This window comes from Anser brachyrhynchus (assembly GCF_964034855.1).
Source record: "Anser brachyrhynchus genome assembly, chromosome: 3".
In the NCBI taxonomy this organism is placed as follows: Eukaryota; Metazoa; Chordata; class Aves; order Anseriformes; family Anatidae; genus Anser; species Anser brachyrhynchus.
In genome coordinates this window covers 37,496,651-37,510,694 of record NC_137696.1, presented here as the reverse complement: position 1 = coordinate 37,510,694, position 14,044 = coordinate 37,496,651, and the positions used below count along the sequence as shown (strand labels likewise).

The 14,044-nt window shown below is 61.2% G+C and overlaps 2 protein-coding genes across 4 annotated transcripts; one reads left to right on the top strand and one right to left on the bottom strand.

Moving 5' to 3' along the window:
* Nucleotides 1-405: 405 nt before the first annotated feature.
* HSP90AB1 (heat shock protein 90 alpha family class B member 1) lies at nt 406-6,263 on the top strand. Of its 3 annotated transcripts, XR_013948875.1 has the most exons (13): nt 705-765; nt 895-1,038; nt 1,184-1,390; nt 1,672-1,831; nt 2,036-2,169; nt 2,605-2,913; nt 3,311-3,476; nt 3,659-3,849; nt 4,128-4,275; nt 4,463-4,731; nt 4,851-4,962; nt 5,181-5,514; nt 5,684-6,263. XR_013948875.1 is itself a non-coding variant. In XM_080586170.1 (12 exons), the coding sequence occupies exons 2-12, from the start codon at nt 895-897 to the stop codon at nt 5,791-5,793; spliced, it is 2,172 nt and encodes a 723-aa protein (XP_080442296.1). In that variant the 5' UTR covers nt 406-536; the 3' UTR covers nt 5,794-6,263. The 3 variants fall into 3 exon arrangements, 2 of the variants coding, with proteins under 2 accessions (XP_080442296.1, XP_080442295.1); XM_080586170.1 differs by lacking the exons at nt 705-765; nt 4,851-4,962 and adding an exon at nt 406-536; XM_080586169.1 differs by lacking the exon at nt 4,851-4,962.
* Nucleotides 6,264-7,587: 1,324 nt separating this feature from the next.
* Nucleotides 7,588-13,865, bottom strand: SLC35B2 (solute carrier family 35 member B2). The gene is made up of 4 exons (XM_080586171.1): nt 13,736-13,865; nt 11,553-11,746; nt 10,988-11,148; nt 7,588-9,756 (listed from the first exon to the last, which is right to left on the bottom strand). Exons 2-4 carry the CDS (start codon nt 11,707-11,709, stop codon nt 8,818-8,820), a joined length of 1,257 nt encoding a protein of 418 aa, XP_080442297.1. The 5' UTR covers nt 11,710-11,746; nt 13,736-13,865; the 3' UTR covers nt 7,588-8,817.
* Nucleotides 13,866-14,044: the final 179 nt, after the last annotated feature.

Sequence of the window (14,044 nt, the reverse complement as noted above, 5' to 3'; positions counted from 1 at the left end):
GAAAGGGTTGTTAGGCATTGGAATGGGCTGCCCAGGGAGGTGGTTGAGTCACCATCCCTGGAGGTCTTTAAAAGACGTTTAGATGTAGCCCTTAGTGATATGGTTTAGTGGAGGACTTGTTAGTGTTAGGGCTGAGGTTGGACTGGGTGATCTCGGAGGCCTCCTCCACCCTAGGTGACCCCGTGATGCTGTGAAGGAAGCACCCGAGCCCTGGGGGCGGTGAGGGGCTGCGAACAGCCGGAGCGCCCCCTGGCGACGCGGCTCTCCCCCTGACAGGGCCGGCTCTGCCCCGGCCCCTCACAGCCCCCACAGGCGGCCGAGCCCCCTCAGCAGCGCGGGACCCACCCGCCCCCAACGGCCGCCCCCCGCCCTTCTGGAAGCCTCTGGAAGAGCTGCCGCACCCCCTCTCCCCTCGCCGTGCTCCTCCGCCGCCGCCCGCGGGAAGTAGTCCCTCGCCCCCCTCCCGGCCCGCCGGTGTTAAACGAGCACCGGGAAGGGGGGGGCGGGCCACCGGCGGGACTGCCGCGCCGAGCCGGGTGAGAGCGGGGAGAGGAGGGCGCCGCAGCGTCTGATGAGCCGTGAGGAGGGACCGAGGGGTCGGGAGGCCGTGGCAAGGCTCCGCTGAGCGGCGGCGGGAAGCAGCGCCGGCCGTGGCCGTTTTAAGGCGGAGGGAGCCGCCGGCTGGGGCGGGGCGGCACCGAGCCTATAAAAGGGCGGCGGGGGGGCGGGGGCGGCTCTTCGCGGCGGACGATCGCGGCCGGCACGGTGAGGAGCGGGGCTGGGCCTTCCCTTCCCTTCCCTTCCCTTCCCTTCCCTTCCCTTCCCTTCCCTTCCCTTCCCTTCCCTTCCCTTCCCTTCCCTTCCCACCCCTAGCGCCCTGCGCTCCCCCCGCAGATGCCCGAGATGCGCGGCGAGGAGGAGGAGGCGGAGACGTTCGCCTTCCAGGCGGAGATCGCCCAGCTCATGTCGCTCATCATCAACACGTTCTACTCCAACAAGGAGATCTTCCTGCGGGAGCTCATCTCCAACGCCTCCGACGTGAGCAGCCCCTCGTCTGCTGGGGGCGTGGGGGAGGCTGGGGGGGGCCCTCTGGGGAGACCTGGGTGGCTTGCGAGGCTTGCGGCGGTGAGGGGAGGTGGGTGTTGGGCAGGGAGGCAGCAAGAAGCATCGCTTCCTCTCCTAGGCGCTGGACAAGATCCGCTACGAGAGCCTGACCGACCCCTCAAAGCTCGACAGCGGTAAGGATCTCAAGATCGACATCGTCCCCAGCCCCCGGGACCGCACGCTCACCCTGGTGGACACGGGCATCGGGATGACGAAAGCTGATCTCATCAACAACCTGGGCACCATCGCCAAATCCGGTACCAAGGCCTTCATGGAAGCCCTGCAGGTGGGTTATTTAGGGGTGTCCGGGATCCCAAGGGCCTGGGCGCAGTCTGGCATTGTTGTATAACCCCAGCCCTGCTGGCTTTCCGGCCGTGGGAGCTGCTGGCCTCCTGGAATGTGTTTTCCCACCTCTACAATAGCAGGGAGGTGCTGAGGGTAGGGCTGGCTGCCTGCTGGCACTCGCTCCTTAATGCGTGCATACCGATGCAGTTCTTTGTTGGTTGAATCAGTTGCTCACCTTTTCTGTGTCCTTTCTACTCCATTAGTGTTTCTCCACCTCCACAGGCTGGTGCAGACATCTCCATGATTGGGCAGTTTGGTGTGGGTTTCTACTCTGCCTACCTGGTGGCTGAGAAGGTGGTTGTCATTACCAAGCACAATGACGATGAGCAGTACGCTTGGGAGTCATCAGCTGGGGGCTCCTTCACTGTCCGGACTGACCATGGTACGTGTCAGACAAAGCCAAGTGCATCTCTCTGCTAGGCATGACCCTTTCCCTGGTTCTCCATAGAGCTGGGCTGTCCTGTTAATCACTCTTGTTAATTTTGAGATATCAAGCAGCGGTTAGGCTCAAGGAGTTAGTCCCTGTTGTACTCTGCCCTTTAAAACAGTGCTCTGAGGCAAAAATCTTTGTCCTCTAATGCTACAGGTGAGCCCATCGGACGAGGCACCAAAGTGATCCTATATCTGAAGGAGGACCAGACAGAGTACTTGGAGGAGAGGCGAGTCAAAGAGGTGGTGAAGAAGCACTCCCAGTTCATCGGCTACCCCATCACGCTTTATGTATGTAAGAGAAGAACTGGGGGGACCCCGGGAAAGCTGCAGGAAGGAGTGAGGGGGGTTGAGAGGAGGAAGCAGCCAGAAAAGAGCAGCTTCCAGCTTGTATTGCTAGAGGTAAAATGAGGCTGGGGGCTTATTTTATTGGAGGTGAAACATTCAGCCACGCTGAATTGGTGCAGCTGGAGCTCATCCAGACCAGCCACAGAGAGAGGAGGGTTTATTGGCCTGCTATTCTCTTGACCAGTTCTTGGTTACATGGATACTGGAAGCTGAGTGCTGCTTTAGTGATAAGCTTTGTTTCCAGGTGTTGCATATGTTGGACCTTGCGTTACACCCAGGAGAATACCTATTTGTCTCATGGAGCAGGATTCCTAATAACGTGTGCTTGGTGCTAGACCTGGGCTCATGGTCCTGATTTTCTTGTCCTTTCCTCCACAGCTGGAGAAGGAGCGTGAGAAAGAGATCAGTGATGACGAGGCGGAGGAAGAAAAAGGTGAGAAGGAAGAAGAGGAGTCCAAGAATGAGGAGAAACCCAAAATTGAGGATGTGGGCTCTGATGAGGAGGAGGAGGGAGACAAAGGCAAGAAGAAAAAGACCAAGAAAATTAAGGAGAAATACATTGACCAGGAGGAGCTGAACAAGACCAAGCCTATTTGGACCCGCAACCCTGACGACATCACCCAGGAGGAGTATGGCGAGTTCTACAAAAGCCTCACCAATGACTGGGAGGACCACCTGGCTGTCAAGGTGGGTCCTGGGCCACGCAGAGACAGGGGGCCCCTTTCCGGTGTGCACAAAAAGCCATCACTTGCGTTGTGCTTTGGTACAGAGCTGAGGGCTCCTGGGCCTCTTAGTGGTGCCCCAGCCTGCCCTGAGTCCTGCGGAGGCAGAGGGGTGGGCAGTGCCCCCCTAGAAGCAGGGCAGGGGAATGGTGGGCCGTGGGGAAGTACGGCTTCTCTCTCCAGGGCAGCAGTGGGGCTGAAGAGGGAAATGCCAGCTGTTGGCACGCTGCAGTCCCTGCTGTGCCCCTCTGCTGTTCCCAGCGCTGAGGAGCGGCAGTTCAGCCTTGCCCTTTGCGGGTCCCGGGGGAAGGTGTTGAAGGGGGAGCACTGAGGCAGCTGTTTTTTTGTTCCTGGCCCCGCAGCACTTCTCCGTGGAAGGGCAGCTGGAGTTCCGGGCCCTGCTCTTCATCCCACGCCGTGCCCCTTTTGACCTCTTTGAGAACAAGAAGAAGAAGAACAACATTAAGCTGTACGTGAGGCGTGTCTTCATCATGGACAGCTGCGATGAGCTCATCCCTGAGTACCTGAGTAAGAGCCCCCTTGCCTCAGCCTCCCAGTCTGGGCTGGGCCCCCCACACCCTGTGGCACTGCTCCCAGTACAGGGCAGCTGGCAGAGGCACCAGCTGGTGTGGGGGCGCAGCAGCCAGTCTTAGCACTTCTGGGGTGAAGCTGAGAGATCTTAACCTGACTTTTTTGCTTCCTTTACTCAGACTTCATCCGGGGTGTTGTGGACTCAGAGGACCTACCTCTGAACATCTCCCGCGAGATGCTCCAGCAGAGCAAGATCCTCAAGGTGATCCGCAAAAACATCGTGAAGAAATGCTTGGAGCTCTTCTCGGAGCTGGCAGAGGACAAAGAGAACTACAAGAAATTTTACGAGGCCTTTTCAAAGAATCTGAAGGTGAGAGCTAGGCAGCCTGCCCCTGAAGGAGGGAGGGCCCTGTGACCTGTCTGCCGCAGGAAGAAGGTTGTTCCAGTACCACGTCTTCTCTGCGTGGGGTGTTGGGGTACAGGGGGGTGTCTCTAAAGTGCCCCGGAGAGCCTCTTTGTGTGCCTGGCCCCTTCAGCTGCCCTCAGCCTAGGACTGATAGGGTTAGGAGATGGTTGTGTCTCGGGGGGTGGCCCAGGTGTGTGCAAGTGCCATCCTGGGGACCACGTGGATCTTTTCTCTGCCCCCAGCTGGGCATCCACGAGGACTCGACCAACCGAAAGCGCCTTTCGGAGCTGCTGCGCTACCACACGTCCCAGTCAGGCGAGGAGGTGACTTCCCTTTCGGAATACGTGTCGCGCATGAAGGAGACCCAGAAGAGCATCTACTACATCACAGGTGAGCCGGGTCTCTGTACAGCGGTGCGGCAGGTCACCTGCCCGCTAGCCCAAACTGGAAGCAAATTCTTCCAGGCAAGTCCTGCTGCCGGTTTTTACGCTGGGGGCTGTGAGAGCGGTGCTGTTTGTCACGCTGTTGCCAGCTCCTACATCTCGGTGACACCTCACTTCTAAACCCACAACCGCAGGGGAGAGCAAGGAGCAGGTTGCCAACTCGGCCTTTGTGGAGCGCGTGCGGAAGCGTGGCTTTGAGGTGGTGTACATGACGGAGCCCATCGATGAGTACTGCGTGCAGCAGCTTAAGGAGTTCGACGGGAAGACGCTCGTATCGGTCACCAAGGAGGGGCTGGAGCTGCCTGAGGATGAGGAGGAGAAAAAGAAGATGGAGGAGAGCAAGGCCAAGTTTGAGACCCTCTGCAAACTCATGAAGGAGATCCTGGACAAGAAGGTGGAGAAGGTGAGAGGGGCGAGGGGCGAGGAGCTCAGCCCAGGGCTGTGTTGTCTCCTGGGCCGCTCCGTGCTGCAGACGAGGGGCCCAGCTCAATGCCCGCCTCTGATCTCCCTCATCTCCTGCAGAGGAGCCGCTAGAGGAGACTGGAGGGCCCAGCATGCACTGCACCGTCTTGCTCTAAGCAGCCAGGCTGCAGGCGAGGGGCACTGACCCAAATACGTGCATTGATGGGAGAGGGTAAGTGCGGGAAACGCGTAGTGGGTGCTGAAGGTGCTGGCTGAGCTGTCCAGACTGTTGCGTGCAGCGATCCTGGAGCTGCTCCGGAGGATCCCTGCTTGCTTCGGGCTGTCCCCAGGTGAACCCGGGGCAGTGACGTGGGTTGTTGTTTGTTGTGGCTGGGCGCAGGCTGGGGCGCGTGGGGACCTTGCTCTGCTAACCTTTGGCCGCCTTGTCAGGTAACCGTCTCCAACCGCTTGGTCTCCTCGCCCTGCTGCATCGTCACCAGCACCTACGGCTGGACAGCCAACATGGAGCGCATCATGAAGGCTCAGGCGCTGCGGGACAACTCTACCATGGGCTACATGATGGCCAAGAAGCACCTGGAGATCAACCCCGACCACCCGATCGTGGAAACCCTCCGTCAGAAGGCCGACGCTGACAAGAACGACAAAGCTGTCAAGGACCTGGTGGTGCTGCTCTTTGAGACCGCTCTGCTGTCCTCTGGCTTCTCCTTGGAAGATCCTCAGACCCACTCCAACCGCATCTACAGGATGATCAAACTGGGGCTGGGTAGGTGACCTTTGCAGCTCCTCGGGCCTGGAGAAGGCCTTGGACCAGGCCAGCTGGTCAGGCATGAGCTTATTGCGGGTCTCCTCACAACGGGGTTTTCTTTACCTGCTGCGAAACTGCCTGCCCCCGTCACCGTGATCCACCTCTCCCTTCCCTCTCCTCTCCTCAGGTATTGATGAAGACGAGGCGACCGCAGAGGAGCCCGGCGCAGCTCCCCCCGATGAAATCCCCACTCTGGAGGGAGGTGAAGACACATCCCGCATGGAGGAGGTGGACTAAAGTAGGGGGAAACCTCTCGTGTCTCCCGCCAGGCCTCCGCCCCACCTCGCCTCTGTTGAGAAGGGGGGCTGGTCCCGCCAGCTGCTGCTGACCCCTTGGTGGTGTCTTTGGATTCGCTTTTGTTTGGTGGGTGGGAAGGGAGACACGGTTCCCTCCTTGTCAGTAGTGAGTGATTCAGGCAGCTCTAGGCGTGCCTGTTCCTGTGTCTTTCTGCTCGTGTTAAGCCACTGATGGGGAATGGAGCTGCGGGTGGGGTCAGGCTTCTTCCCCCTCCCCGTGGGACCCCACGGCACCGCTGGGCATCGAACGCTCCCCTTGCCCGGTTGGGTGGGGAGAGCCCTTCTTCTGAGCTGCTGCCTCCCCAGCCTCCCGGAGCAGGATGCCTTTTGGTTGGCTTGGTTATTTTTCATGTGTTTTTTCCTGATGTTTTGTTCTACTGGAATTAAAGTACCAAATGGACTTGGTTTACACGGAGGGGTCCCTTGTGTTCGGTGTCGGTGGCCAAGCCCTGCGGGGCGTGTTGTGCAGGCAGGTGACACGGGGCCCTGCTGCACGGGGGACATCCCCAGCTGGGCAGCAGCTCAGCCAGAGCCCCGCGGCCCCGGAACAAACGTTTTCAAGCTGTGCCCGCCAGCTGGGCACGCTGTGCCAGGATGTGAGCGCACACTGCTGCGGGCTGGTCTAATCTGAGCGGCTCTGTGGGCTGAGCAGTGGCAGGAGCCGTCCGCCTGTCCCCTGCAGCGCAGGGCTGCGGCGGGAGTGACTGCTCGCGACTACTTGGCTGCCTGCGCGCAGCTCTGCTGTCAAAGGGTTTTTGCTCGGGGCTCAGCTCCACCTTTCCTCCCACCTCTGCCCTGCTGCTTCTGGGCTTGGCATCTTGCTGCTCACTTTCTTCTTCCAGCGTCCCGGGTGACCGAGAGGCCTGGGGCAGCACCTCCGGTTCATCTGCCCTGTGCACTATAGTCATGCCCCAGGTGTGGGATTGTCACCCTCTGCCATGCCAGCTTCTGGGTTTGGCCGGGGACAGGGACACACCGAGTGACGCTGGCTGCTTCCCAGCAGCCGCAGGCACAAGGTGGAGTGGGTTCTAGCCGGCCTCCATCTTGAACAGTTCCTCCAATCTGTTTTAAATGAGAAAAGGGTCCCGTTCCCAGCATGGCACAGAGAAACTTCTGTTTAAAACCAAAATACCTGCTCTATTTTAGGCTGGCAGCACACTGGGAGGGTGACAAACATTTGGGGGGGAATTTGTAGCAAATAAGTGGAGGCAAAGGGAAGGGTGACGGAAGGGAGCTTAGATAAAACTCCTGGAGAGCCAAGTGCTAGGAAGCCAGGGCTGTGCTTAGCACCAGGTCTGTTACCCTTACAGGCTGCTCCTGTGCCTCATCTCTGTGTCTCCTGCCTCTCCCAGTTTCTCTGGGTGTTAGGCCAAGGTCCTGTTGCTCACCAGGACCAGACAGCATCAGCTTGGAGCCAAGGCTTTTCACAAGGCATGCAGTGGGCGGGTGGATGGGATGTGTGGAGCTGGTGTTGGTACAAGTGTACCCCGTAAAGCCTGTTCCCTGTTAACTCCCGTAAGCAGAGATGATACTCCCTGACAGCGCTGCCCAGCTGTGTGCGCAGGGATCTTGCTCTGAGGTGCCTTGTAGCTGCGGGTGCAGCTCCGGCTGACCTCTGTTTGGAAAGGAAACCCAGAAAGCTTTGTCCCAGAGAGACTAGGGAAGGGGTTGGGGAGGCTCGTTCCCCTCCTTCCAGGTACAGAGAGAAGAAAATAAAGAACGTTTACCCCCAGGGTACTATATGCAGCATATCTTTAATTTAATAAAATAGAGAAAAAAGTTGCCTTTCAAAAGTACCAAAACCTGCTGGCTTGTCAGTCAGGTCGCGTGGGGGAGAACAGGGTCAGCCAGTAAAAGCCGGGCTCCTGGGGAAGAGCGGTGGGAGCAGCCCCCCTGCCCCTTCCCCTGCTGCTGGTGCCCGCGTGCTCCATCCCCTGCGGAGCGGGGACAAGGCACCGCAGCGGGCTCTGCCCCATCCCACAGGCCTCCAGGCACTGGGGGGCTCTGGCAAGACCCCCAAGAAAGTTGGGGTCAATGCCTCCAGTTGGCAGGGGAAAAAAAAATAAAAATGAAGAGGGTGGTCGTTGTGCTTCTCTGAATGGCAACTACACAGCCCAGAAACCGCTGCGCCAGCCTGGCGGTGACGCTGGGGTTCTGGGCGCTGCGGCCTTTGGCCTGTAACAGCAGCGGCTGTAACCGAAAAGTAACCTACAGCAACTCAGCGAGCCTCGGGAGCTGCGCCGGCCAGCCTCCGTCTGCATAAACGTCAGCCCGGACTGGGAGGCGTGAGGAAAAGTGACTTGGAGCTGGGGCGAGGGACTGACGAACCCAAACGGAGGCCCTGGCTTCGGCTCCAGCTCTCCCGGAGCAGATCCCAGGCCTGGGGTAGGACAGGCTGCCTCATGGCCGTGCCTGTCCCACCTGGAGCACCTCCTGGGAAGGGGGGCTGGAGGGGCGGGGAGCGTCTGTCCTACTGCTCCCAGCCCTAGCACAGGCTCAGCTCGGCGCTTCCCTCGTTGTAGAGACGTTTCAAAGACAGAGCTAGTGTTTTTCTTCCTCCTGCTGAGCTCTGTAGTAGCGACAGAAACGGAGACGTGTCAGCCAGAGGCAAGATAGGGCCGGAAAAAAAGAGCTCCCTTGTTCAATCAGTGACCTTGGAGGGAAGCCACGAGGCGCAGGCGGGGCAGGGGCACCAGCAGTTCCACGCTGGTTTCCCCCGGGGGTGAGCCTGTGCCTCAGCTGGAAGCCTCTGACCCGTTAAGGCAAAGAGAAAGGTTTGGAGCTGTGGCAGCCTGGGCTCGCTGCAGCCCCTTCCCCAGGAAAAGCAGTTGGAAAAGCGAGTCACTGGTCCAGCCTACCCGTACCCCACCCTGCTCCTCGGCGGGGTCCGAGAAATCAAGCGAGTGCCCCCCGGCAGAGGCAGGACAGCAGGCACAGCTCGGAGGCCGCGGGCCCCCCCGGCTCCCTAGACCTTCTGCACGGGGGTCTCGCCGGGTGGCAGCTTCTTGCTGCGCTTCTTCATGCGGCTGCGGGCGTAGACGCGGAGGAAGAGCGCCACGAAGACGACGGCTACGCCCAGCCCACCCACGACGGTGACGGTGTGCCCGTAGATGAGGCAGGAGAGGAGGATGGCGAAGGCCTGGCGGAGCGTCATGATGATGGTGAAGACGGCCGCGCCGAACTGGTTGATGGTGTAGAAGATGAAGAGCTGGCCGCAGGCGGAGCACACCGACAGCAGCACGGCGTGGGCCGTGAACTCCGAGTGGCGAGCCATGAAGCGCAGCGACTCCAGCAGGGCGCCCTGCTCCAGCAGCGAGCCCACCGTGAAGAGGCAGGAGAAGACGTTGACGCCGAACATCATCTGCACGGGGGACATCTTGTAGGTGAAGAGGGCGTCCTGCCAGTTGGAGGTGAAGCTGTCGAAGATGATGTAGCCGGCCAGGAGCACTACGCCCGAGAAAGTGGTGACGGTGGAGGCGTGCCGGTTGGGAGCGCTGGACAGCAGGAACATGCTGACCCCCACGGAGATGAGGGCAGCCGTCAGGTACTCCCAGTACTCGTAACTCTTGCGGGACACCAGTTTACCCATCATCATCACTGGGATCACCTTGGAGGCCTTGGCCAGCACTTGGGTGGGGAAGCTGATGTACTTGAGGGCCTCGTACTGGCACCAGCTGCTGAGGATGTTGGAGAGGGAGGCGAAGGAGTACTTGTACATGGGAGCCCCGTGGCGCGGCTGCTTGGTCAGGGCGCAGTACAGCCCGGCCACCGTGAAGGCCAGGATGCGGTTCATGAACACGAGGAACTGGGAGTCCTTGAACTTCTCGCCGGGGTCCGTTTCAGTGGCACCGTACGTCCTCGTCATCACGCGCTCCTGGAGGACGCCCCACGTGAGGTAGGAGGCCTGCGAAGCGGGAGGAGCACAGGGAGTCAGGGCCCTGCTGGCAGCTGCAGGCAGCCACGGGAAGGAAGGACAGAGCCCAGGAGATCCTCGCCTGCCCCTTCCTTGCCTCAGCCTCTGCGTGGCAGCGCTTCCCCGCCACGCTGGAGACGGAGCCACCCCGCCTCACCCACCTGCGGGAGCCCGCTGTTCCTCGTGGTTACAGCTGGGAACATCCAGTCCCAAACTAAACCAGCCCTGCTCCGTTTTCAGCCTCTTCAAGGGACGAGAAGCCCAGAAAGCGACACCCCAGCGCGCAACGAGCGGTTGTTTTGAGCTGCCTGCTGAACCAGACGGGCAGGATCAGGGACCGTTACCGATGCACAGCCGTGGGTTCGGTGCCAGCTCCCTGCAGTAGGGCCTGGCAGTTCTCCCGGTGGCCTCTGCATCGGTTTTCACTTCCAACTCCCCAGGCCCATCCAAATCAAATCTGGTTTCAAACCCAGCAGATGAGATTTTCCTCCGGGGATGATCACTGTGCTGGCTGCCACCTCCGCTATTTATGCAGCCCTGGTGCCACAGTACCAAGCCCCTCACAAAAGGAGCACAGACATCCCTCATCACCCAGCCCCTCCTGAGAAACCGAGGTACAGAGACGTGAAATAACGTGGGTGTCCTCGCAGCAAGGCTGCGTGGGCTGGGATAGTAGGCCAGGATGTGGGTGTCTTCTGCTGGCTGCGGGTTTTGTATCACAGAAATTATTTTTAGTCCTCACAGACCCAAAAAGCAGCCCTTCCTAATGATGCTTAGGCTGGAGATGAGACCTGAGGAAACTAAAATTAAAAATTCCTCTTTTTCTGTAGCCGAAGGGCAGCAGTACGCAGCAGCCCCAGAAGGTAACCCAGAGGAGAGCCTGGGAATTAAGCGGGCTCAAACTACCGGCCGCTCTGATGAGGGCCAGAACAAAAGCAGCCCTAATAATCCTGCTGACACTCAGTTTTCCCTATTCATGGCGGCAGCGGGCTGTGATCAGACAGATGAGCTGTCCCAACTCAGATATCTGACGCCAGCTGAACAGACGTCCACAGCTCAGAGGTGACACAGCAGCCCTGGAGGAGAGGCTGTGTCCCAGCCTCCAGCCCTGCCATCAAGGACAGCGCTGCCTCCTTGGCCTTCAAGTGGCTGGTGGCACAAACCCGGAGTCCAGCTCCCCCTCCCGGAGCAGGATGGCCATACAAACACGCAGGGCCCCTACCTGCAGACCAGCAGCACAGAAGAGCAGCTTCAGGACCTGTCGGGCTGTAGAGGACTCCGTGGGCTCTGCTCGGGGCGGCAGGGAGCCATCGTCCGGGTGTACAGACTTCACCTCGGAGCCGAACACGCATGACTTGATGACAGGGAAGCAAATGCCTCGGCCTGGAGGGGATGAGAAGAGAATTAACCACAACAGCTGGAGAGGCATAGCCTCCCTCCTTGCTAACCTCCGCCACTGCTAGCCAGGTCGCTGGGATACGTGCACTGCGAGATGGAGACTGGGGCCTTTAGCAGGCTGGGAGCCAGCTCCTGCCCTGCACAAAGTCGTGCCTAGCCTAGCAGAGCGAGGAGATGGAGACCGGTTCTTGTACTATTTATGCAGCCCTGGAAGAAATTTGTTTTGGGGTAGCTCCTAGACTTCTCTAGGACTCAAGTCCGTGCCCAGCCCAGGCCTGCTCCGACAAAGCAGGTGAGGGACCCACCTGCCAGCCCTGACTGGGGGTGGCAGAGTAGGTGTGGAGAGCTCCCGGGGAGGCAGGATGTGGAAGGGAAGCTGCTGCCCTTACCTGTCTCCAGGTAGTTCCTTCTCTTGAAGTACTGGATGAGGAGGAATCCTGGCACCACAATACTCGCGTAGCCAGCAGCATTAACGAAGAAACGGAAGAGCCAGAAGTCCCCCCACGCGTCCTGCAGGGCAGGGGGGAACGCTTCACCAGCAGCCATGGTGGGGAGAGCAGCCAGCACGAGGGGAACACAAAATCTGTGGGGATGAAGAGGCAGACGGTGGGCTACCAGCGTGCAGCCAGCACCCGGATCCCACCCCAGAGACGGCAGCAAAGATGACAGCGTGTTGAGCAGGAAAGGCCCTTTGGAGGTTGTTAGCAGCTGTTAGCTGCGTTTGCTCTGGCTCGGGAACACTCAGACTGGGAAGCATGGGCTTCCAGGATCGGAGAGGATGTTTGAACACTGCTGTAAAGGGCTGGTTTTGACAACGCCCTTGTTCCATACGCAAGGAGCACCTCGCGCTTCACCTTCTCAGGTTAAACTTTAGCGCAGCTAAATGCAGTTTGCTTTCCTGGGTGGAAAAAAGAAAAGGTCATTGAGTGGAAAGAGCAACTCCTACCTGGCAGCTCACGTTTCAAGCCTGTGGCCAGAGCAGCCTTCCTTTCAGGAAGAAAACGGTTCAGAGCTTCCCCTCGGGCTGCGCCAGGTGAGCTGGGAGGGCGCGAGGCTGCCAGGCTCCCCCACCTCCCCGCAGGGGCAGCATGCAGCCCTGGGGCTGAGCGTGCCAAGGCACTCCCTGCACCTCAGAGGAAATTACCAGGGCTTACCCGCTTGGCAAGGCGCAGCCAGGGAGCGGGGCTGGGAAGGAACCTCCCCATCAGCTGGCTGCTTGGGATTTCACCAGTACTATCCGAGAAGGCACCCGATACTCTGCAGCTTTAGTCCTCTGTGGTCAGCCAGGCAGCTTTAAAACAGCTGTAGGGCTCCCCAGAGGAGCTCGTCCCTCCGCTGTCCCCTCCATCGCACAGCCAAACCGGGGCTGCTCAGGGGCCACCCAAACGTGATCTCTGGTAGCCCCACCGTGAATCTCAGAGACTTGGACTTACAAACTTAGGGTTGGAAAGGCAAGAAAGTCCCCTGCCACCTCACGAACAACAAGCCCTCCCTCCCCGCTGCCCTCCTGTCCCTTTGGGAAAGGCCTCGGGGGCTTTTCTTATCCTCAGTTGCTGTGGCCAGGGCTCCGGAGTCGAACAACCTGACCGAAGCCGGGGCGTGCTTCACCCTGAAATCTCCCTTCTCTGACTTACAGGACCCAGAAATTCCCAACCTGGGGAGAAGTGCAAGCAGCCGGGGGTGGGTTTCCCTGCCTGCTTCCTACTCCTCCCCTCTCCTCCTGTTAGGAAGGGCAGCTGGACACCTCTGCCCGTCCTCTCCTCCCTCAGAGCCGTGCCGCAGGGGCACCGCGGGCTGTCGGGGAGCACTCAGTGCACCCGGGGCCGGGGCTGCCCGCGTGCTGCCAGGTTTCCCTGCGGGAAGCGAGGCAATCCCGGTGGCTCGCAGCAGCCAGGCAGCGCGGGTGGGGAGGCCGTTTCCCGTTGCAGAAGCCAGCTGTAGACGTGGGGTCGGTTGCTACACTCGCAGGCCACGTCTCCCTTCCACTTGATGGAGACGCGGCCACGGTGCCGCCACCCCTCCGTCCCCCCGAGCGCCGCCGCGGGAGGAGAACCCGCACCGCTCTCCCAGCGGCGGCGGCGGAGGGGAGGACGGAGGGACAATGGCTCTCTGTGCCTGCGCCCACCTCCCAGGCCCCGGGAGCTGCTTCAGGGCCGAGGGAACAGGGCCGCCAGTGTTACAGGTGGGAGCGGGGGGAGGGGGGGGGGGCAGCTGAAAGGCGCCTCAGTGCGGGGCGTGCGGGCAGCCACGGTGACGGGCTGGCTCCAGCTCCTGCGGGCAGCCGGGCAGCCACGACGACGGGCTGGGCTCCTGCTCCTCGCCGCAGCCCCCGGAGCCACGCAGGGCCCCGTGCTCCCGACCCGGCCGCTCCGCGATGCCCCGCGATGCTCCGCTCGCCTGCGGCCGGAGGGCTGCCGGACCCCGCGGCAGCACCGCGGAGCGCTGCGGGCACACGAGCGGCACAGGCGGCCCCGCGCCGGCGCCTCGTTCCTCCCCCCCCCCCCCCCGGCCCCCGGCGCCTCTCCCCCAGCCCCGGCCCCCCGCGGCCCCCCGGCCCGGCCCCGCTGCCCACCTGCGGCCCGCTCCGGCCCGGCCCCGCTCCCGGCCGGCTCCCCTCGGCCCGCTCCCGGAGGCGGCGGCGGCGGCGATCCCCCTGCCGGCCGCCCCACAGTGCCCCCTGCCGCCGCGGAGGGGCCGGGCGCCGCTGGGGGAAGGGACGTGGAGGCCCCGGGCTGCCAGCCAGGCCCCGCGGCCCCGGCCGGGGTTGGCCCCACGGCCCCACACCCCACACCCCACAGCCCCACACCCCACAGCCCCGGCACCACGCAACCCCATAACCCCCCCCCCCCCCCACAGTAAGCACGGAGAGGCAGGGCTGGCC